At 45.5% G+C, this 22,719-nt stretch overlaps 1 protein-coding gene across 1 annotated transcript in view; it reads left to right on the forward strand.

Moving 5' to 3' along the window:
- The window catches only part of SLC35D1 (solute carrier family 35 member D1), a 24,490-nt gene extending 2,343 nt beyond the window's left edge, over nucleotides 1-22,147 (forward strand). Inside the window, exons 5-12 of the mRNA XM_003784238.3 lie at nucleotides 1,533-1,604; nucleotides 2,453-2,521; nucleotides 4,797-4,899; nucleotides 8,518-8,610; nucleotides 13,923-13,990; nucleotides 14,988-15,066; nucleotides 18,381-18,463; nucleotides 19,789-22,147. Of these exons, the coding sequence (XP_003784286.1) occupies nucleotides 1,533-1,604; nucleotides 2,453-2,521; nucleotides 4,797-4,899; nucleotides 8,518-8,610; nucleotides 13,923-13,990; nucleotides 14,988-15,066; nucleotides 18,381-18,463; nucleotides 19,789-19,897 (676 nt within the window). The 3' untranslated portion in view covers nucleotides 19,898-22,147. The remainder of the gene's footprint in view (nucleotides 1-1,532; nucleotides 1,605-2,452; nucleotides 2,522-4,796; nucleotides 4,900-8,517; nucleotides 8,611-13,922; nucleotides 13,991-14,987; nucleotides 15,067-18,380; nucleotides 18,464-19,788) is intronic.
- Nucleotides 22,148-22,719: the final 572 nt, after the last annotated feature.

Genomic DNA, 22,719 nt, shown 5'->3' on the forward strand with positions numbered 1-22,719 from the left:
AGACTTGCAATGGTGAAGGATATATGCTGAGCTTCTGGGATTTTATTTCTGTATAGTTTATAAATATTTTGCTGTGTAGAATTTGCCTAAAATATAAAAAGAGGGTAGGCACGAGAACTTTGCAGTTTTTCTTTTAACATGCAGTGAGATAACATTAGGAACCCTGTTCATATATAATACTGTGCCATGGCAGTACAGTGGTAGAAGTAGTGTGTTCACTTTCAGAAAGAAGCCATGGGTCTCTACTCCATGTCCACGTTACTGCCCTCTACTCTGCCAATTGCTGGCTTCTCCGATTAAGGAGTGTAGTGTACATTGGGTGTGTGATGTTAAAACAGTAACAGGCTGGGCAAGGAGGCTCACCCTTAGAATCCCAGCACTTTGTGAGGCCCAGGAAGGAGGATCACTTGAGGCCAGGAATTTGAAACTAGACAAGACAACAGTCAGACCTTGTCTGTACAAACAATTTAAAAAAAAAAAATGAGTGTAGTGGCATGTGCCTGTAGTGCTGGTTACTTTGGAAGCTGAGATTGGAGGATTTCATGAGCCCAGGAGTTTGAAGTTATAATGAGCTGTGATCACACCACTGCACTCCAGCTTGGGGGACAGAAGGAGACCTTGTCTCTTAAAAAAATAAACAAAAAAAGTCCCGCAAACAACACTCACAGGGAAGCTGCTTGAGAGAACCCATGGCTTCACCACTTCACCTGAGTTAAAGTGCTGGCATATTGGATGATTATAAAACAGAGTGGGGAGAACTCTGAGTTTCAGAGACAAAGTATATTTTATTTCTTCCTTTTTTCAAATCAAAGAAAACTGACAGAATGACCAAAATGATATCTCTGGGGAAATAACATTTATCATGGGTGGGACATCCTTTTCCATCTCATTACCCACTTGGAAAGAAATTCAGGCCTCTGCTGTGAAGTTCTGCTTGTACACACACAGTCTGCTTTTTTCATCCGTTGTTATCCATCCATTCATTCACGCCCCATCTCGGATTGCCAGCTGAGTGTGAGGCACCTTGGAGTGAGATAAGATAAGTTCAAGAGGCTGTGTGCTTGATTAGTGTAAGCAAAACCGCTCTGGGAATTTAGAGGAAGACAAAATTATATCCACAAAAGGACAGTCAAGGAATTTCCTGGGGTAAGATTTTCACAGATGTTTTTTGGGTGGCCTGGGGGATGGGAGGGAGGTCAGACAGTGAAGAAATGAGAAGGAGCCTTTTTCTATTAAGGGCTGACCTGGTGCAGTTTAGGGCGTTTGCATAATTAGCAGAGTAAGATAAACAAGATTAATAGTTAATGTTTTCCACTTCTGGTAGCTTTTTAAAAGCAACTTTTAGGCTTTCAAATAAGAATTACTTTTAGAGAGAACTGAGAGTTTAATCATTAATTAATTAGCACGGAGTGTCCACGATGGAAGGAGTAGGCAGGCACTATAGCATTATTTTAAACTACCAGTTTGAAAATCTTGGTTTAAAAAACAGTTAAATTTTATCTCACGTAATTATCTTCTGTATTTTTTTGCAGCTTGCCCATGTTTACTGTTCTCAGAAGGTTCTCCATCCTGTTTACAATGTTTGCTGAAGGAGTTTTACTCAAGTGAGCTAAATTTCCAACTTACCTATTCTTTAAACAATTTTCTGATAGAAATAAGACCAGTAATTTTAATATCTCATGTATCCTGAGCTCCTCCAAGGAGCTTCAACCTTTGAGAAGTGTAAGCACCCTTCTCCTTGCCATGGAGATAGGTAGCGTGCAGGCGTGAGAGTTGGGAAGGCCGGGAACTGCAGGTGAAGCCTGTCTGAACAGGAGGTTCACTTTGTAGAATGTCTGTACCTACTGCTGCCACTGGGAGAGGCTGGGTCAGAATGGGAGGTGTTGAATAGTTTTAAATGGGGTTTGTGGGACGAGTGTTCATGTCTGAGCTCCTTTTGTGTCTGACCTTTCTTTAAAGCAGTTCTGACTTACAAAAATTCAAACTTCATTAATATTAATATCAATCAGATTGAGTTTGAATTATTAATTACAAATAGTAACAATTAAACAAGATTATATCCACAAAAGGATGTAATTACTAACAAAGTGTAACAATAAGAAAAACAAAGAGTATAATTATTCATACAACAAAATGAGTTTTTGCTTCATCAAAGGGTTCTTTTACATACTAGCAGGTGGTCAGGGACTGACCCTGCCAAGAGGTTTTGTTTTTGTATGTTTAGTTGTCCAGAATAATCGAATGTGAAAAACCACTTGCTGGGGTCTGTCCCTGACCACCCCCCATTGGTAGGTGACTGTTAAATATCCAGTTTCTCAGAGACATTTAAGATGTGATTACTTGTAGTTTTTTGAGGAAAAAAATATCAGAATTTTTTTGGCCTGTATTGTAAAATGAGTCTGTGTGAATAACTAAAGTCATGTGTATATTTTTAAATTATTTTATTTTGTAGGAAGACTTTTTCTTGGGGTATTAAAATGACTGTATTTGCAATGATTATTGGAGCCTTTGTAGCTGCCAGGTAAGATGTGAACCTGTGTGTAGTGCATTAGAAATTATCAATACTGATAATAAATGACCTGTTACCAATAACAATTTTTTTGTTGCCTTAATAAGAATCTTATCTTTGAAAAGCATCCAAAAAACTCTTCAAAAGGTTGAATTTCTTTGGCTGTACATGGTATTAATATCAAGGGTGGCAAAGAATTCTTGGAATTGTGAAAAGTTAAGTTCCTGTAAGGCAGGATTTATCACTGCCCTTTGCTTGGCGCATCCTGTGTGCTGCGCGTAAGATTACGTATTCTCCATGACAATTTTGAGAGGTGGGAGAATGATTTTCCTATTTGATAGTTGAGGAAACTAAAACTTAAAGGAAACTTGCTCAAAGTCACACAGCTGGGTAATGGCAAAGCTGGAATTTGAATCCAGAGCCTGTGTGATTTTTAAGCATGTGATATTCTTACATTCTGCTTGCTGCTAACAAAAAGAGTGTCTTCTATGAGGTGGGGAAATGACAGTCACTTGCTAATGGAATGGTGAATAATGGCATTGCTTTAATTGGCCTCATATAAGAAATATCACAAATGTCATAACTTAGATATGTTAGTTTATTAAAGCTTTTTCATTTTTCCTAAGTTCTGGTTTTAAAATACCTGGGGGAAATGTACACTCAGAGATTCAGAAAATTAAAGCAATTGTTAGAGGCCTCCCATCGCATGTTCCTCAGCCTGGGGGGTGTTAACGCTGCACGCTCTGCCTGACATCCGCTTTCCACTGGAGTCCAGAGTGCTTCACGGGTGGTCCCAGTTGCCGCCATCGCATCCCCATGGTACAGGCAGGGGAAGTGGTTATAAGCAAATTCTGTTTTACCCTTCAATCTCCTAGTGAGATTCTAAAGAGAAGAGAGTGGCATAATTGGGTGCTGGGATCAGTTATGTGGCTGACTACTCTATCTAGGTCATACTGCCTCCTTGGAGAAAAATCGTACACTAGCCTCTTACCTTTCTTTTTAGAGGGACCTTGCTAGTCTTTGAAGCATTTCCTAAAGTTGATGGGATCCAAAATTGTACCAAACTACAAGGGTTCCTCAAGCCTTACTCTGGTCTCCAAGAAGCTTCTAATAAGGATTTCCCTCTGGACCAGCCTTGCCTAATTAGAACCTTTGACTTGGGAAGGAGATTGGTAGGAAAGGAATCTGAAGTTAATCAGAGTCATTAGACTGCTGGGGTAGGGGACGTGCATTAAACTAGTCCTGCCTAAGATTGCCGAGGCAGAGAGTGCCTCAGAAGTCTTGGCTCTGGCTTGGCGCCTGTGGCTCAAGTGGCTAAGGTGCCAGCCACATACACCTGAGCTGGCAGGTTCGAATCCAGCCCCCCAAAGAACAATGACAGCTGCAACCAAAAAATAGCCTGACATTGTGGCAGGCACCTGTGGTCCCAGCTACTAGGGAAGCAGAGGCAGGAGAATCGCTGGAGCCAGGAGTTGGAGGTTGCTGTTAGCTGTGATGCCACAGTGACACTCTACCTAGGGTGACAGCTTGAGGCTTTGTCTCAAAAAAAAAAAAAAAAAAATCTTGGCTCCATTTAGAAGGTATGATATCTTCACAAAACCATGGAATATGGAGCCACTATTTTAGCTAGGGTGTTGAAGTATTTTGACAGTGTGTTTTTCTCAGATTTTCATTTATTCTGTTAATTTCACCAAGTTCTCATGCCCAATACTCTATTAAGTATCAAAAATTTTCAGTTTCTCTAATCTTTCTAGTTACAGCTTATAAGGTCAGGAGTAGATATTTACGTATCTGAGATCCTGCCATGGGGTAAATGCTGTTCTCAGAACTAACTGTGGTCCACACTTTAAAAAATCCCTCTTCGGGACCCAACTGCCTGTGCAAGATGGTCCTGGGTTTTGTGTGAACCTTTGGAAAATGTATGTTAGCTGCTCCGTCCTTTGGTTTCCTTTTCTGTGAAATGGGGCTTTGAGGCCTTCTGTGTACTTGAGAGGTGTGCTCTAATGGTGAACTGGGTTGCTTGTTACCTGAATTCACAACAAAGAGCTGTTAACTGAAGTGATTGATTATTGCTAATGATGTGTTTAAACTCTCATGTTCCTTAATGAACATGAAATTGCAAACTGTGACCAGGAATCAAGAATTAGGAGTAGATGAAATACCTAATATTCACTCACCTAGATAAGAATGTATTCCTGTAAATATCACGGTTCAGATCTGTTTAAAGTTAAATGCGTGTCCTTTAAATGTGAACTGCTCTCTAAAAAGTGTCACTTGTGTCTTTCAGCTCTGACTTGGCCTTTGACCTGGAAGGGTATGTCTTTATTTTGATAAACGATGTCCTGACGGCAGCAAATGGTGCATACGTAAAGCAAAAATTAGATTCAAAAGTAGGTAGCAATCGAAAGCTTCTCTAACAGATGTGTGCTGATGTTGAAAATGGCGGTGTCAATTGTCTCTGCCAAACGGGAGATAAAGAAGAAGCCAGGGAGGGATGGGAACCCAGGGCACTGTCTGCGGGTGAAATGCCTGTGCTTTGTTGCTTTCATAGGGACGTTTAATTTTTAGTTAATTAATTAGCAGTTAGATCTTATTGCTGGCTTTTCTGGAGGAGACTGTTACTGTTCTGGAGGCTCGGTGAGGGGCCTCGGGCAACAGGGACAGATGTCTGGAAGTCTTTGGCTAAACTTGAAGGGGACTAAGTGCTGAAAAGGCTGCAAAGCAAAGGTGGCCTTTGTGCATTTGCCCTAAATATTGGGGAACTTAAGGGAGCACTGGCATCTCTGAGGGCGACTCTGGCTGAGGCCTTGATCACACGCGCCAGCTCGGGTGCCCAGCTCTCTGCCCTTCCTTCCCTCCCAGCAGCACACATGGGCTTCACAGCATAGTTTGTGTCTACTAAAGACTTGAATGTAGTCACATTGAATTTTATTTTAGATCAAGCCAGACCATCAGAAAGCTGAATATTTGAATCACGTTGCTTTTGCTACATGATGTTATAAGACTACATTACCGGAAGAAATAGTTAGATACAACTTACCTTTATATGCCCTGGGGTTGTTAGTCAAGGAATTGTCCTCGATATCATAGTGTCTCCTTCATGGGGACCCACATAAGATATTTGTCTTAGGTATCAGCAGAGTTTTTGCTGAGCAACTATTAAATTTTAATCTCATGTGCATCTTGTAACTAACCATGACTTTTATTTCCTTATCCCTCTGTTCAACCAAATGAGTTTTTGATCTCTTCTGTTATATGCTCAGTATTTCTGAAACTGCTTCCGGTCCTTTTTCAGAGCTCAGATAATAAGTAAATACAAATGCCCTCCCTACTCGAGAGTGGTAGTTGTTGGTGTTGAGTTGGTGTTGGCTTTGCCTTCTCCTGAAAAAAATCATAGATTGTATGCCCCGCCACCCATCCAGGAGGTTTCATTATTTTCAGAGCATTTGAGGAGATATCATTAAAGAACTTGGGGCAGTGTAGCTTTGCTTTTAACACACTTCCTTTAAATATACCTTTTATTTCTTGTCCTCCATTTATTTGCCTTGGTGAGTCTGTGTGTTGGTTATATTTTAATGGAAGCTGCTAAAAATTTATAACTTCTTAAAATAGCTAGAGAAAAGGTAGTGGTTTGAGATTTGGCCATACTCTGTTTTTTATTTCAGCCCATTTGCAGCTTTGGAAAATAGGGGCCATTAGTGACATTTCACACAGCAGCTCTAGCTGTCTAGAACAGTGCTGGTCAGTCAGGAAAGTTTTCTGTGATGGAAATCTTCCGTATCTCTGCTGTGCATTAACAGCAGGCCACTCTCCATGTGTGGCTGGCGAGCACTTGGGGAGTGACTGGAACAGGTGAGGGACTTGATGGTTTTGTGTAACTGTATCAGATTGACACAGCTGCATGTGGCTAGCACCTTCTGTGCTGGACAGCACAATCTGGAGTGTGGCTTGGAACCTAGACGAAAATAAGAGGGTTCTGGGCATTTTATTCCTAAGAAAGTCTTTAGTTCCTCTCCCAGAAATGACTTACAACTTGTTGTAGAACTTTTAAGCTCATTGATCGCTTTTTCTAGCTTGCAGATTAGAACAGACTAGAAGGCAGAGTTCTGTCTAGAGGTGGGAGGCTGCAGTGTAGGACAGTTGCCAGGCAGAGAAACAAGGAGGAAAACGGGACACAAGACGTGTTGCAGGGGCTGCTGGAAGGGAGGGCCCGCTGTGTGAGAGTGTTGAGGGGGCAGCAGGGCCACGGCGATGCCTGTGTGTGCTGGTGCTCTGGGCTGGACTGTGGTCAGTGCACTCTCAGAACAGCTCAAGTGTGGGGGGAAGACCCGAGGAGTCTGGCACTGAGTGACGCGTGTCCAGGTGGGCACTTGGCCGCACACCCTCCACTCCTGAGAGACATGCCTCTGGCAGGCAGGGCCCGTCCTTCAAGGCCGTCTGTGGAGGGTTTTTTCCCAGGGTCTTACAAGTGAGGCCCACCTCTTCACTGATGTTTGTACTGACCATAAGCAGTCAGTATCTGGATTATTCAGTGTGGCCACGCTGCGATGCTTTTAATAAGTCAGGAGTTTTATTGCCTGTAATTTCAGGACTGCTCATAATTGGGCCCTTTGAGCATGAGTCTTGTGGCATCAAGACTGTGCCATGTTTAGACCTGAGTGTAGCTGTTGGATTTAAAACATTTTTAACTAAAAACCACAAAAGTTCATGTTTATGATAGAAGTAGCAGAAAACATAGATAAGCAAGAGGAAGAAGATAAAAGTCTCCTTTAATTCTGCCACATGTCCTTTTTTGTTGTGTGTGAGTGTGTGAAGACTGGAAGGTGAGAAGGTGGCTCACACCTGTGATCCCAGTGCTTTGGAGGCCAAGGTGGGAGGATCCCTTGACTCCAGCTGCCCACCTGAGCAGTGCAGTGAGACCCTATCTCTACAAATTTTCTTTTAAACAATTAGCTGGGCTTCATGGTTATGCACCTGTAGTCTTAGCCACTTGGGAAGCTGAGGAGAAAGGATCACTTGAGCCCAGGAATTTGAGGGTACAGCGTGAGCTATGATCACACTGCTATACTCCAGTCTGGGCTTCATAGTGAGATCCCGTCACTTAAAAAAAATTTTGCAGAAGAAGGATGATACAGTAATTCTGACTTACATTGTTCACGTGTCCTGTTTCATGAGCGCCATTCCGAGTCGTCGGCCTCAGGAGCCTGGCCGGTGGTGGTGCATGTCTCTGTCAGCCTAATGGACGTCTGTTTCCAGCCTTTCAACATTTCACATTATTCTGTGATTCTCACGACTCCTACACCATCCCTCCCACTCCCAAAAACCTGGCCTATTTTTAGGGCGACTCTACTTACTGCTGAGTGTCTCAGAAGTGTGTGAATCCAAAGTGGACCCAGAATTCTTACAGGCTCCCTGTGTCTGAAGTTGTGGGTGGTTCCCAGTAGCTAAGGGCATAGCTAGTCCTGCTGGTGGGCATTGTGTATCACATACGGTGTGTATTATCGAGTACAGGATATATGTTTTATGTGTCTGTTATAGAGTACATATTTTCAGAAATGCTTGACTGGGATATGCCGTCTGGTTTGGTCTCGGCCTGGGTCTGATCTGAGCACCTGGCTCTCATGGACGACACTGTCCTTTGCTCTTGACTCGGTCCTGTGTGTCCACATTAGCTTCTTCCTGCTTGCTGTTTTGAGGCTGCCAGTTGATGTCATTTTTTTTTTTTTTTAGCTGTTTCAGGTATGATTACATGATGTCACTTTTATTTCTTGATCTCATGCTTTTGAGCAATTTATTCCAAATAAGCTTAAAATCCTGTAAACTTGCCTTTACTTTTGGTTTCCTGGAAGTTTAGGTTCTTTCTTAATGTTTGTAGAACTTCTGACGTCACTGATGTACTGTTGGTGTTCTGGGGGGAGGGTGGTGCCTGTGTGTGGTGGGCAGTGCTCTGTGGGCTGTGTGCTGTCTGTCCACAGCACCAAGAGACACCCGACCGTTTGCTGTTCTAGGAGCTGGGGAAGTACGGCCTGCTCTACTACAACGCGCTGTTCATGATCCTGCCCACGCTGGCCATTGCCTACTTCACAGGAGACGCGCAGAAGGTAGGGCTCATTCATACTGACGGGCTCAGGCTGCCGTGGGTGAAAGGCCTTATTCATGACCAAAAGGCAGACTTTGGGGTTATTCAGAAGAGACGTGCTTATTCTTAAACTACCCAGAATGGAGAATTTATTCTTTAGCTGTCCTGCTAACCCCTCTTCATGGCATAAACATTAAATAGTACTGACTAGGCTCGAAATTGCGCTGGCTGCCAGCCGTGCCCCTTCCTCACTGCAAGGGCAGAGGAAGGGGAGTTCTACATTTCTACTAGATTATAAAATAGAAATAGTAACAAATTCTCCTTGAGAAACAGAAAATACTAAAATTGTAAACTTTGCCAGCCCCTAAATAAAATGCGAGGCGTTATCAGAAGTTCTCGCTCTGGGTACCTTTTGTCCTGGCTTAACTTCTAAACTGCTTTGTCCCCTCAGGATATATTTAGCATGATGTGGTGACTTAACCATATAAATAGCAACTAATAGAGTAGTTTTCCATTTTTTTGTAAATGTTTAGCTGAATCTAGTATAGCAAAATGAATCTAGAGAAGAATTTATCTATAAAGCAGCCCATATTCATAGGAGAAAAACTGATTTCATATTGTTAGAATTCACAGTTTGTGAACTCAGCTTTTTCTAGCATCTGTTGGGGGTCTCTGTACCAAGGTTCCTTCCAGGGATTTCCTTGGCTGGCAGCCTCTTCAGAGCCCGTGTTGCCTGGTCCCTCTGATGGTGGTGAGACCTCCACAAGGCGGTGGGAGCTAAAAGATGATGAAAGCAGTCGGACTGTGAAGACCTTGTTCTTGAACTAAAGAAAAGAGGCCGACAGCTTATGAAACTTTTTTTTTTTTTAAATTCCATCGAGAACTCTTTCCTTTCGAGAATGGGCACAGATCATCACAGGTGTAACCGTGTTTACTTGGCCTGATTGCGAGCAGGTTACAGATGCCCCTGAAGTGGGGAACAGTGATTGCTCTAATATAGGGGTTCTCAACCTTCTTAATGCTGCGACCCAGTAATACAGTTCCTCATGTTGTGGTGACCTCAACCATAAAATTATTTTTGTTGCTAAGTGAAATTAGGAAGGTTGAGAATCACTGCCTCGTAAGTGTGGCTTGAATAGGTGTGAAAAAAAATGGGATGAGAAACTGACATTGGTCTAGTCACTTGCAGGTGTCATCTAATGTACCTTCATACCAGCTTGAGAATGTTTGCATCCTCCCTGTTTACCAATGTGCAGATAGAAGTTCAGAGGGACGAAGATCTTGTCTGCAGTCTGTCGGTGGGGAGTGCAGCAGAGACTTAAACCCAGACCCGGCTCCACAAGCTGTGGATTCGGAGTCTATGCCTCCAGCCAGCAGGCCGAGCAGTCTCCTGGGGAGCAGCCCTGGCACCTAGAGCAGTGTGGTGGTGCAGGTTCTGGGGGAGCAGGGTTTTGGCACATCCTGGGGTCTAAATGGAGGTGGGTCAGTTCTCTCTCCTCGTTGGGGCTAAGGTGGAATTCCTCATGGAGATTTGCCTACAAACAAAATTAAAATGTAGGCAGTATGAGTAATAGTGATGTTTTGGTAGGCTATGAATTAAATTTGAAACTTGGAGGTGAGCATTCCGAGTTTGTATTCCTAGTTCCTTGTGTGTGTTTGAGGCGTCACGAGCGTTGCATTTTCAGGTCACATCAGTTTACTATGTCTGGGCACCCTTCTGTGCTAGGACAGCTCTGTGAGAAACACGTCAGGGAGGCATCTAGTGTGACACTGAGATGGTTTAGTAAGATCTGCCACTGAGTGTGTGCCCTCAGGGGTGCTGTGAATACTCAGGTTTGGAAGTTGGTGGGGGTGAGTGTCTACATTGGCTGTTCAGTGGAGGCAGTGCTTGGTCTTCTTACCCACCAGAGGTGCCAAGTCTGGGGGGTGGTTTTAGAGCTGAGAGGTAGCTGGTGGTTTGATTTTACTAAAGAGCAGCCTAGAGACAATGGCTGGAAGCCTGGATGACCTGAGGTGGCTAGGAGGCTCACAGAGGTCTGAAGTTTATTTCTTTAGCTGGAAGATTCAGTTTCATAATGGTCAATGATCCGTTTGCCTGAAATCCTGGCAAAAAAAGGCTTCTAGTATAGAGGGGACGTCAAGATTGCAGTACGAGTTTCCAGTGAGGGCGGTTCACTTTCAGTGTGCCTCTCAGAGCTGTGTTTTTCCTCATCTTCACTATGTGTCAGGTGTTGAAACAAAACAAAACTGCCCCTGCTTTAATGGCGCCCTCGTTCCAGTAGGGCGAGGCAGATGATACCTAACCTGCCATGTGCGGGAAGAACTGTGAAGAGGAGTAAGAAAGTGAGAATGACGGGGGTGGGCATTTTAGAGAGAGTGTCCTGGTGAGGTTGATCTCAGCAGACCTTTACCTGAAGGGACTGAGAGACTGGCTCCGAGTATACTTGTGCCCTTCCCACCAGAGCACACCTGCTTCCTTACACGTCAGGACCAGTGCTGGACATGGGAGTTTGAAATTTGCTCTGAAGGTCATGGTACAGTGGAGAGAATTGGGGGCTAGAATGCAAAATAGCAGCGGCCTCCAGCGCCGCCCTGACCACTCTGTGACTTTGAATACATCCTTTCTACTCTCCCACGCTGCTTTGCGATGTGTGGTTGAGTAAGTTGGGTAGAGCGTTCTCTAGGTAGGGCCCTTTCTGGGGTCACGGCAGAGTTTGTGAGGACAAGCTGCCAGTGTGGGTGCCCAGTGCTGTGAGCTGCTCTTGCCTGTGGGACCCCTGATTTCCTGACCCAGAGCCACCAATGAAGTGCTCTGTGTACTGAATGGGGAGCTCTCCAAGATAATGGCTAACTGAAGGGACAGAGGGCACACGGTGTCCATCTCTGGGTAGAATAGAGAGAGAAATAAGAAGAAATGCACAGATGCACTTGGCTCCTTCATCTGAGTAAACTCTGGGAGAATGTGCGTAAAATGAACAAAATCATTGCCAGTTTCATGCACGTGTGGAGGCAGAGTGGGTGGGTGGGAGAAGGAGGGAAGCTCTTCACACGGTTCATCTTTCTGTTTATGTAGGATCGTGTAAATCTGTTTAAAATTACACTTTATAGAAGAAACAATAAGAAAAAGTTTTTCTCTAAGTGATGCCCATCCTGTGAAGACTTCCAAATTTAAAGATAACCAGAAACGCAAGACCAGTTTGTTCTCACTGTTTAAGTAGGCAATTCTTGACGCAAGATGTAGTTTAAAGCAAAACCAGATCCTAATTATTTTTCTCATATCTCGCTTTAACTGTAGGCAGAGGAGGGTCAATTTCCCTGCTAGGACAGGAATCTAATGAGGGGCTCTGACAGGTCAGGTCCCCAGAGAGGCAGGGCTGGACGTAGAGGCTGAGAGGGCTGACATAGCATTTCAGCAAGAATTGGAAGCCAAGGGCGAGAATAAATTAAGTAAATAAAAATTGAGAGACACGTTCCAATTGAACATCTCATCCAAGTAAGCAGATAATGCAGAGCTTTGGCAAAAAGTCCTTGGTTTACCAGAAACCAAGGAACCAGGATAACAGCACTAAGTTTTTCCAACTTGCATCTTCTAACTTTAGAACTTTTCCTTTTTTAAAACTATGTGTCATTCTGAAGCCAGCTCACTGTTACTAAAAACATCTGTTTAACGTGTGTAAAGGTGGAGTAGCGCCACGGGGTTCATAACTTGCCATGATGTTAGTTTAGATTGGTTCACGCTGACTAGTTGCCATCTCCAGAGGGAGTATGTTCAGTACAAAGCCAGCAATTCAGTCGCAGGAGTTGGAACTTGGCTTGCTTGCCGCACACCCGCTAGGTGCTGTCACATGGGGGTAGAAGAACGGGCCCTGCTGTGCATCTCACAAGGCCAGCACTGTAGGCGCTGTAGCCCTGTGGTGGTGTCTCCACTGCGTCCCTGGCCACCGGGCGGGTGGAGGCAGCTCAGAGCAGTCTGGGAGTGGTCTGCACAGACAGACCACCTGCCTGTAGGTGTCTCCAGTTAGCACTGCTGACCAAGTAATGAAGAAACCCAGGCTGCTAGCTTCCCGCTCAGAGTTCTTGATCCTTTCTGGGTTGCTGTGGACCACACAGCCTGATTTCAGACCCTGAATTACTCTCCACATAGAGGCAGACCCTTCTGTTTTCTGGCCCTTGGTGTTCTCATATAGAACACAGTGGGCTGGGTCCCCTGTTCTTTAGTTATGAATGAATAGATCTTTTTCTTTGCCTATATATTATTTGACTAACATGGTAATGCTTTTAGCCACTACTACCTTTGAGGATATGCCTTTTTAAATAAGAACTGGTGACCTAGCTGGTGAGCTGGAGTGTCCAGCATGGACATGCCAGGCAGGTTTAATGTGGCATGGCCTGGGGGGTTGAGGGCAGCGCAGGTATCAGGGCTGCAGTTTCCTGTCTAGTGTGGGAGCAGGGGGAGAACAGAAGAGGTGGTAGGACAAAGTTTCAGTAATGCAGAGGCCCGCGGGGTAACCGGGACCACTGGCTCTGTGAACTCCCCTCGTTTCCCTAAGGCAGAGAGAGAACCACGCAGGTCATCTGCACCACCAGCCTCTTTCTGTCTTAGCGAGTATCCTAGCGGTTTACTATCGGATAAGGATTTATTTTTTTTCAATAATTTTTCAGGGAAAGAATTCTCAAAATAAAGTATCTTTTATTAATTTTTTTTTCACTATGATATCCGAAGACCCAAGTGGCTCGACTCTCCCATTTGGTTATCGAGTTCGTATTTCAAAAGAAACCAAACTTGGCAGAGAAGCCATCCCTCTTGCACGGGAGATGAGATGGTTTCTTTTCTCTCCGTTATTTCCTTTTGGCTTAAAACAAACAGGGACGACAACAAAAACACCTTGCTTTTATAATCACCCGTTTGAAACAGTTACTCTTGGACAGTTATTCCTGAGCTGAATTTGTATAACTAAAGCTCTACTCAGGTTTTACGTGTGACAGGAAGGAAAAGAGAGAACCTTCAGTGCGAGCACCTGACAGCCACCTGGAGGACGCTGCATTGGCCAGAGGGCACCTGGCCTGTGCCTTCCCTGGGGCATCAGTCTCTATACCAGCAGGGAGAAGTGCACACTCTGCCCACAGTGCTTTTCACGAAGGAGAAAACTGCCTGAACGTGCTTATTGGTTCAGCTGCTCCCTGTACATGAGGTTTTTGAACGCGCTCTCCCTGGAGAGATACAAGGAAGTGTGTGTGTGTGTAGGATGGTAGCAGGGAGGGATTTCCGTCAGTGAGTGGGACAGCCGACCTTCAGGCCTTCTGTGAAATCCAGTGTTCTCTTGTGTGTTGCAGGCGGTGGAGTTCGAAGGCTGGGCTGACGCCCTCTTTCTTCTGCAGTTCACCCTCTCCTGTGTGATGGGGTGAGTGTTTGCTGCCTTGTGAGCAGTTCCTTTTTCTAGAGAAATCTGTCGGAGAACTTTAGAGTCTCGCCACCTTTCTCCGTATCTTGTCTGGGGTGTCAGCTCAGGGTAATTAAGCCTTCAGGTTCAGGGGTTTTCCTGCTCTGGGGGCATGTGCAGGGGGAATGTGCTCTGGGGGCTGCCGACCCCATGCTAGCCGTGCTTAAAAGGGTGGAGAAATGGCGCAGCTAGCCAGAGGCCTCCTGTGTGATGGGCACCTGAGATTTCAGCCTGTGTGTGTTGTTTGATCTCTTCGTTGAGCATTGGACAGATAGATACTGTTGTCCCCTCCCCTGAGGAGACAGGCTCAGAAGTAAGTTGCCTATGTTTGCACTTCGTGGGTGGCTGTGGCAGCATTTGAATTTTGGGCTGTTTTTACCCCTCTCTATCACGTTGTCTCCGTTTGTGAGAAGAACGGGTAGAAGGTGAGAGGTACCTGTGACTGGGCCTCTCCTCCCTCACACTCTCTGGGGGCATTTCCTCAGCTGGTAATAGGCTGCTTTTGGCGACTAGAGTTGGCACAGAGAGCAGGTACCCCCGTGCTCAGCCAGCTCCGAAGCCTACTTCAAATCAGGGCGTTCCAGCTATTGCCGCTGAGTTGTCAGGGAACCTGCATCCCCGCCTACAATGGTCGTAATTTTCTTCCATCTCCAAACCTCTCTCTTGCCTGTACCCCGGCTCAGAAGTTATCCTGCCCTCGTGGGAGGCGCAGGTGAGCTGGGGTCTGGGAGCCCTGAGCCTTCTGGCTGGTGTAGGGTTCGTAATCCTGAATGTGATTTCAGGGCTTCGGAGAGGGCAGCAGAAAACGCCTGTCAGGAGATGGGTGTCTGTTTCTGTCCGAGCTGCAGGGCGGGCGCGGTGAGGTGGAGACACACTGGTGGGCAGTGCGGGCCCTGCCAGTGCTGGCTGGGGTGATTCCTCAGGGTAGCTGGGTCTTTACTCTGACTCTTTATTCCAGGTTCATCTTGATGTTTGCCACCGTGCTCTGCACACAGTACAATTCTGCTCTTACAACTACCATCGTTGGCTGTATTAAGGTGAGTTGATAAAAAGACTGTTATCTTTTTGGTTGGTACCTGCTTTGATTGGAAATCATTCTCTAAAGATAAAAGCATGGCTGTCGCCTTATGCCCCGCTGTCCTTATTTCCTCATATACTGTCATGATGGTCTGACAAATTCTGATAGTTTTCTGAAACAGTCTTTAAGATTGCAAGGAGGGCACAGTTTCTGCTTGCAGGCAGTGTAGCTCTGAGGAGTAGGGAGAGGAAAGTACATTATCTGAATAGAGAAGGAAAGAGAGGTTGGCCTGTTTCTGAAGGGGCGGGAGAATTGCTAGGTAGTGATGAGTCTGCCCTGTAACTTCTTGTGAGTTCTGGCTGTTTGTGGGGAAAAGACCCTGCCAGAAGCTGATCGAGGGAATTTTCTTGTGGCCGAGCCAAATCATTAAGTGCCTGATTTCTCGTGCGCTGGACATGCCCAGTGATGTCATCTCCTGATCCGTTTCATTTGCGGGAAACTAACTTGTCATCAACCAGGAGAGCCGCCTTGCCTTGAATATTGAATTAGAGTTGGTGGCTTAAATCCTGAGGCCTCTTCCATATGACTTTGGGAACCTGGTGCTTTACCATTCGAGAGGCCGTGGCATGTCTGAACTCCCAAGTGAATTAGCAGAGTGGGCTCCTTTCCAAAAATGCCAGGCCAGAAAGAGGGAGTCTGATCATTTGGGGAAAGTGGGCAGATGCCCTCGTGACTTCCTTTCTGAAGTCCAAGTAGATGGGGCTAAAACTCCAGAAAGTCTGCGGCTTCACGTTGTGGAATTGGAGTGTTTGGTGTGAACAGAATTCTAAATTAAACTGTGATAAGTCAATTGTGTGAATTCTCCCAGAAAGTTAGAGACTGTCTATATATTCAAGGGACTGTGCTGGCTGAGACAGGTTTAGCCCCCAGAGAAGCGCTCAGCTATGGTTTGGTCTTGGAAAATGAATGTTTCAAGAGCTAAATGGGTAGCTTGTATCCTCAGAATGAGAGTAGCACACCAGAGGGAGGGCAGTTGACACCACAGGTTAGCTGAGGAGACCATACCAAAAAGCCAATGCTTAATTTTAATAACTAGGCCTATTTGCTTGGAATTTCTTAGAGTGCTTTATCAGCGCAGCATACAAATACGGTCATGCTAACATAGTCTACTTTTGACGTGTACTCCCCCACGGTAGCCCAAGACCCCATGGATTTACTTACTCTGGAGAGATGAGTTTCCCTTACACGTTCCAGAGGGAGGTGAAGCCTCTTTGTCTAGATTCCACTGCTGCTTGTCCTTCTCCCTGGCACATGCTGTCCCTCGAGTGTAGCCTGTGTCCCCAGCAGATGGGAGTCGGCTACTGCCGTGTGAGGGGAACCTCCCCTCAGCTCATACCTATGCAGCTCAGCCAGTCTTCGTCCAGGGAGATCCCAGCTGTGCCAACACTTCCTTGTTTCTCTGCAGTGTGGTGGGAAGGCCATTTAGGATAACTAGTTAAAAAAGGAAACTTCAAGGCCTCCACTAGATACACTGAATCAGTCCCTAGAATAGAGACTAAAAGCCTTCATATTTGACAATGGTTTCAGATGACTCTTGGGTGTACTTACATTTGAGAATTGTGTCTTAGTTTGAGCAACTGGGACTCTTCTCTGCCTCCGAGTTCTTTAGGGAGGTCATTGGGGGCCTTTCCTGATAACCTTGCTTGGGATACCCCGAGACACACCTCCAGTTTTCTGACTTCTGATGGTGAGCAGCATGGTCTGGGTTCTCTGTCCCCTCGCTTTCTGAAATTCCCTGGGCAGCTTATCTGAGTGCATTACTCACCTCTGATGTGGGATATCTGTATTCAAAGGGAGGGGCCTACTGGTCCAGTCTGCTGTTACAATATTTAATTTTATTTTTTTCCCTGAGATAAGAAAAGCTGCTCTATGGCAACTTGCTGTCTCTATCCTTAGGCCTAGAAGAGACTGATAGAATTTTAAATGCTTTCCCAAAGGGCATTCTGTTAAAAAAAAATTTTGAAGTTTATTTTTGGCCTTTTAAAAACACTCTAGCAATTTACTTTCTGTCTCACAGGCTTGCTCTAGAAGAGCCACTAAGAATGTCTGTGACATTTACAGTTCATGGCAGATGTGATCGCAGAAAGGGAGGCTGAGACTTAGAAATAGGAAGGGAGGGAGACTGGGGAGGAGTTGAGCGATCCAGGCTGAGCATCCCAAATCTGAATCTGAAATGTTCAAGATCTGAAATTTTGAGGGCCAACCTGACATTCGAAAGAGAAGCTTTACTGAAGCATTCTGGATATTGGATATTTGGATTTGAGGTACTCAGCTGGTAAGTATAATGCAAATATCCTAAAATCCAAAATCTGAAACATTTCAAATACAGGATGCTCAGTGTATAATTTAAACTTCAGAAACTTGTTTTTGCTTTTGTCGTCGGAGGATAATCACCTGAGAGCTGGAAGATAGGAGCATCTGCGAGTTTAAGGGAAGGTGATCGTAGGCATAATGTATGGGGATGACTTACCCTGTGTTTTTTTAAGATACCAGGGAAGATTTTTCTGAAAACAGTTTTTATGTTGGTAAGGTCCCCACTATCCCCTTTATTCTTTTTTAAAAGAAAAGGGAACGAAGCTTGCTTGTAAGCTGTCATTTCTTCCTCTCTGTCTCCTCACCAGTCTGTTACCTCAACAGGAAGAAAAGAGCGGTCTTTTCTCAGATTGCTGAGTACCCCCAGCAGCAGCCATGCTTGCTTAGATCTGTAATGTCGGCTCAAGCCACTGGGCAGGGAGAGTGTGACGATCCTGTTAGGATTCTTCCCAGACACAGACACATACACTGGGAGGGGCTGGTGAGGTCGGCTCCATAACAGTGGAGAGTGTGACGACCCTGAGGTTGGCTCCGTAACAGTGGAGAGTGTGATGACCCTGAGGTCCGCTCCGTAACAGTGGAGGGTGTGACGACCCTGAGGTCGGCTCCGTAACAGTGGAGGGTGTGACGACCCTGAGGTCGGCTCCATAACAGTGGAGGGTGTGACGACCCTGAGGTCGGCTCCGTAACTGGAGAGTGTGACGACCCTGAGGTCTGCTCCGTAACAGTGGAGAGTGTGACAACCTGGTGAGGTCGGCTCCGGTCGGCTCCGTAACAGTGGAATTGCACGTCTTGTTGTTCACACCCGTCTCACTGGAGTTGGTGGGTTTTTGTTGTTATTGTCCGTTTGTTTTTGTATTTTAAAGACAGGTATTTGGGCATGGGTTAATTTATATATACATATATATATATATTTAAAAGCTTGGTTATGTAACAGTGTATTTTCATTTTTCTTTTTAGAATATATTAATAACTTACATTGGTATGGTTTTTGGTGGAGATTATATTTTCACATGGACAAACTTCATTGGCTTAAATATCAGGTAGGTAAAAATCTTTAATTAAATGTAACCACCCTGAAAAGTAAAAAATGGGTATTCAAATAGTGTCACAGTGAGATTGGACTGTTCATTTAATCAGAAATTAAACATTGCTGCCCGTGGGGAAGGAGTGGGCATCTTACCTGCTACAGCTGGGCTGGGCTGATCTCCTCTTGCCAAGGCCAAGAGGACGGCGACTGATCTCGAGTGAGCAGCAAGTGGCAGGTGAGCAGCAGGGTTCAGATCGTCAGGTGGTCAGGTCAGACCCAGGGAAGGAGGCTTTGAACCCAGGTGGCGAGTTGTGGTGGCATCTTGGGATTTGGGGAGGCATCCTGGAGAGTGGGGTCCAGAACTCCCCCAGCCGACTTTCAGCTTGGTGACTGGGGCAGGAGGCTGTGTATACAGGTGGCTTTGAGGTCCCCATGGAGAATAGACAGAGTCCATTCTCCTTGTCTCCAAAGAGTGAACCCTCCTAGGGGTAGGAGGATAGACAGGTGAGCAGTGCTAACAACTGTCACAGGCCGAGTTCTCAGATGGTAAGTTCTCCACCGTGAACTTGCTTCTAATCAGAGGAAAACCACACTATGAATCTCCCAGGGTCTCATATCTGCTTACTAATTCAGGTGTTTTCCATTCTTACTAAAATTCACTTTCATTTGTCTTGAAGGCTTATTTTTGAAAATGCAAAAAATGCAAATGTTACTTGTAGTGTCACCCCTATGTGTAACCATTGTTGATGTCCCTGGTGTGTCCCTTCTCAGCTCTGTCCCAGTGCATATTGATACACATATTTATGTTAAATAAAATGGAATTAGATAACGCTTGATGTCCTGTGAGATTTTTCTCATTTAAAATGTCATTACCAGTTTTCATGTTAAGAGATGAAGTATTCCATTGTGTGAATTTTATGTAATTCCCCACTGTGGAACATTTATCCTATATCTAACTTTTTTGCCATTAAAAATATTGAAGTCGGCTCGGCGCCTATAGCTCAACTGGCTAAGGCGCCAGCCACGTAAACCTAAGGTGGCGGGTTCGAATCCCCGGCCCGGACCCGCCAAACAACAATGACGGCTGCAACCAAAAAATAGCCGGGTGTTGTGGCGGGCGCCTGTGGTCCCAGCTACTTGGGAGGCGGAGGCAGGAGACTCGCTTGAGCCCAGGAGTTGGAGGTTGCTGTGAGCTGTAATGCCATGGCACTCTACCCAGGGGGACAGCTTGAGGCTCTGTCTCAAAAAAAAAAAAAAAAAAAAAAATTGAAGTAAACACTTTGTATCTACCCCAGACCTTCCTTGCCTCCTCTCTGACAGTGGTTTTCTGCTTTGCAGCATTGCTGGGAGCCTGGTCTACTCCTACATCACTTTCTCTGAAGAGCAGCTGAGCAAACAGTCAGAGGCCAGTAACAAGCTGGACGTCAAGGGGAAAGGAGCAGTGTGACCAGAGGCTGCTGCAGCTGGACAGCGTGCTCTGATCGGCTTGGAGCACTGGCCATCCTACATGGACACGAGGTGTACTGATGGAGAGAATACCTTCCTTCGCACTCACACAATCTGAGGATTGATTGCTGCCTTTTAAAATTTTATGCTGAGAGAAACTTAGAATTGATTCTATTTTTAAATATGTTTGGATTAATTTATATCAAACTAGAAAATGTACTGGGCTTTTTAATTTATTTTTCTTTACTTACAGTGAAACATCAGTGTTTTGAAAGTATTTTACTCCATAGTCTGATACCCAGGTGGCCCTGCCAGCAGCGGGTCAGTTTTCCATCTGGAGCCTCATCGCTCTTGACTGTGGCTGTATCTGGAGCAGCCTGGCCTCCCGCGCTGTGCCTGTGTCTGGAGCAGCCTGGCCTCCTGCGGGCCGTGCCGCCGAGCGTCTGGAGTCACTCTTCTTCCCTTCGATTGCATTGTCTTCATAATATCACTGCCTTTGCCAAAGACAGCAGCTTTGGCACTAAAACATTCGTGGGGCTTTGAGTGTACTGTTGGCGTCCCTGAGAACTCAGGAGGAGCCCAGTGCACTCCCTTCTTTGCCGTGGGATGGGCACAGTGAGGGATGGAGGAGGTCGGCCTCACGCTCCTTTCTTCGTCCCACGCCCTGATCTGTCTGAAACGTGTTGAATGGTACGTGCCAGGCATCGTGCTCAGTGCTGGGGTTCAGAGGTGTTAGGGGAGGCAGTTGGAAGATTTCACTCCTGGTACCGTAGCTGAAGGTGAGACTGAGATTTAGCTCTGTCAGTCACAAAAGATGTGCCCACGAGTGAGCAGTGAGCTGTTGGTGCTCAAAGTGCAAGTCTACAGGTGGGATTAGATAAAAGCACCTGCCCCCCGCCCCCCGCAGTGTAAGGCTGCACGCTGCGTGTTGGGGGGTGCAGAGCTGCAGCCTGTGACCCAGCACGGCCCAGCGTGACACCTGCAGGGTGAGTGTGTCAGGCAGCACATGCGCACATGGTAACCAGCACTTGTCTCCCCAGCCCCCTTCCCTGGGTCTGGCCTGAGGGGAAAGGCTGGTTTTACACTGTTGTCACAGTTAGAGCTGTCATCTCCCTTCCCCCTCACATGGCATGAACACAGACCCTTCTTCACCCAGACCATATGCCCTCAGCGGCTTACTGAGCTTCCAGCCCCTCTCAAGACCAGTGCTTCCCTGGCGGAGCAGCTGTGAACAGGCCTCGACTGGATTCCCCCTCTGGCCGGGTTGGCATTGGGCATCCACTCAAGCACTGTCCTGTGACTTGGCTCAGAGACACTGTTGACTGGGCTGAGTGCTTGCTCAGGCAGCTGCGCAGCAGTGTAGAGAGGCTGGCACCCTGGCACGGTGCACAGCCTAACTTCTGTTTCAGAATCCACTGGCTCTATTGATCTAAACAATTAGTATTTTGGTGTTGCCACAGGAGGAAACCAGGAGAGTGGTGGTTTCATACTCATGCCTTTTCCTGTTTCTCTTCATTAAAGCCCGGCTGGTGGTTGTGTCTCATGAGAATGAGCCGTCTGGCCCTCTCTCGAGTTACAGACCCCGTGTGAGAACCTTAGGCTTACTTTTTTCCCAGCAGCATTTGACCTGAGAAAATTCCACCTGGAGGGTAGATTATCTTGTGTCAGATGGGCCTGACTGTCCCCATTTTACCAAAGAGACCATGAGCTTCAGGAAGGCAACTCTCCTTAAACCAGTGGTTCTCAACCTTCTTGATGCTGTGACCCTTTAATACAATTCCTCATGTTGTGGTGACCCCCAACCATAAAATTATTTTCATTGCTAAGTAACAGCATGAGGAACTATATTAAAGGGTCGTGGCATTAGGAAAGTTGAAAACCACTGTCAAGGTCTCACCTCATGATGTGAGGAGATATTATACAGTGGGTTTTTTTTTTTTTTAAGCTTTGTTTTTTGAAAATACTTCTTAAAATGAAATCTACTGGTTAGATTTATTGTCTCATAAAAATGTTTTTAGAGATTATTTTGTTGACAAGTGTTTTTCCTTCTGATGATGATCAGTTGATTTTGGTCTACATGCAGGTGTTAGCCTCTCCCAATACTGTTTCAGTATAGATGCTATTTACCAAGTGACCAGTTTATTGCTAAAAGCCCTGAGGTTTGAGGTATGTAAATCAGGTGACATTAACATGAAAATTATGTGCCTAAATATTTTTGTAATGATGTAAAATAAATACTTTATGCTGAGAACATGTATTAAAATTCTTTTCTGAGTGCTTACAGACTAGTCCAGAGCAGGATGGCTGCCCCCATTCAAGGGCCTGGCATCCAGTTAGTTGACTGATCTAATCGGGAAATACTGTTTTCTATACAAATCTTTTCTTTAATAGTACACAGGACTATACATGCAGTGTTTTTGGTAAATTAGGAGGGACAGAGATGCGACCTTTCTGCGTCCAGGATATTTCAACTGCATAATCTGATTTCTAAGTGTCCCAAGTAGCTTCACTAGGAAATAACCCCAAACTATGCTGACCAGGGTGGGTGTTGTGCGTGGGCGCTCTCAGCAGAGGTGGAGGTGTGCAAGCACGTCACAGGCAGAGAACCCGGCATTAAAAAGAGTTGTAAAATGTACCATCTTCACTATCTTTAAGTGCTGAATTGTGTTAAGTGTATTCACGTTGTTGTGCAGCCAAACTCCAGAGCTTTTCCATCATGGAGAACTGTAACTCCACACACCTTAAACAGAACTTCTCACTGTCCCCTTACCTCCGTTGCTGATGACTGTCACTCTGTTTCTGGGAAGTTGGGCACTCTGCATG

This window comes from Otolemur garnettii, unplaced genomic scaffold (assembly GCF_000181295.1).
Source record: "Otolemur garnettii isolate 467f Iridium unplaced genomic scaffold, OtoGar3 scaffold00010, whole genome shotgun sequence".
Lineage (NCBI taxonomy): Eukaryota > Metazoa > Chordata > Mammalia > Primates > Galagidae > Otolemur > Otolemur garnettii.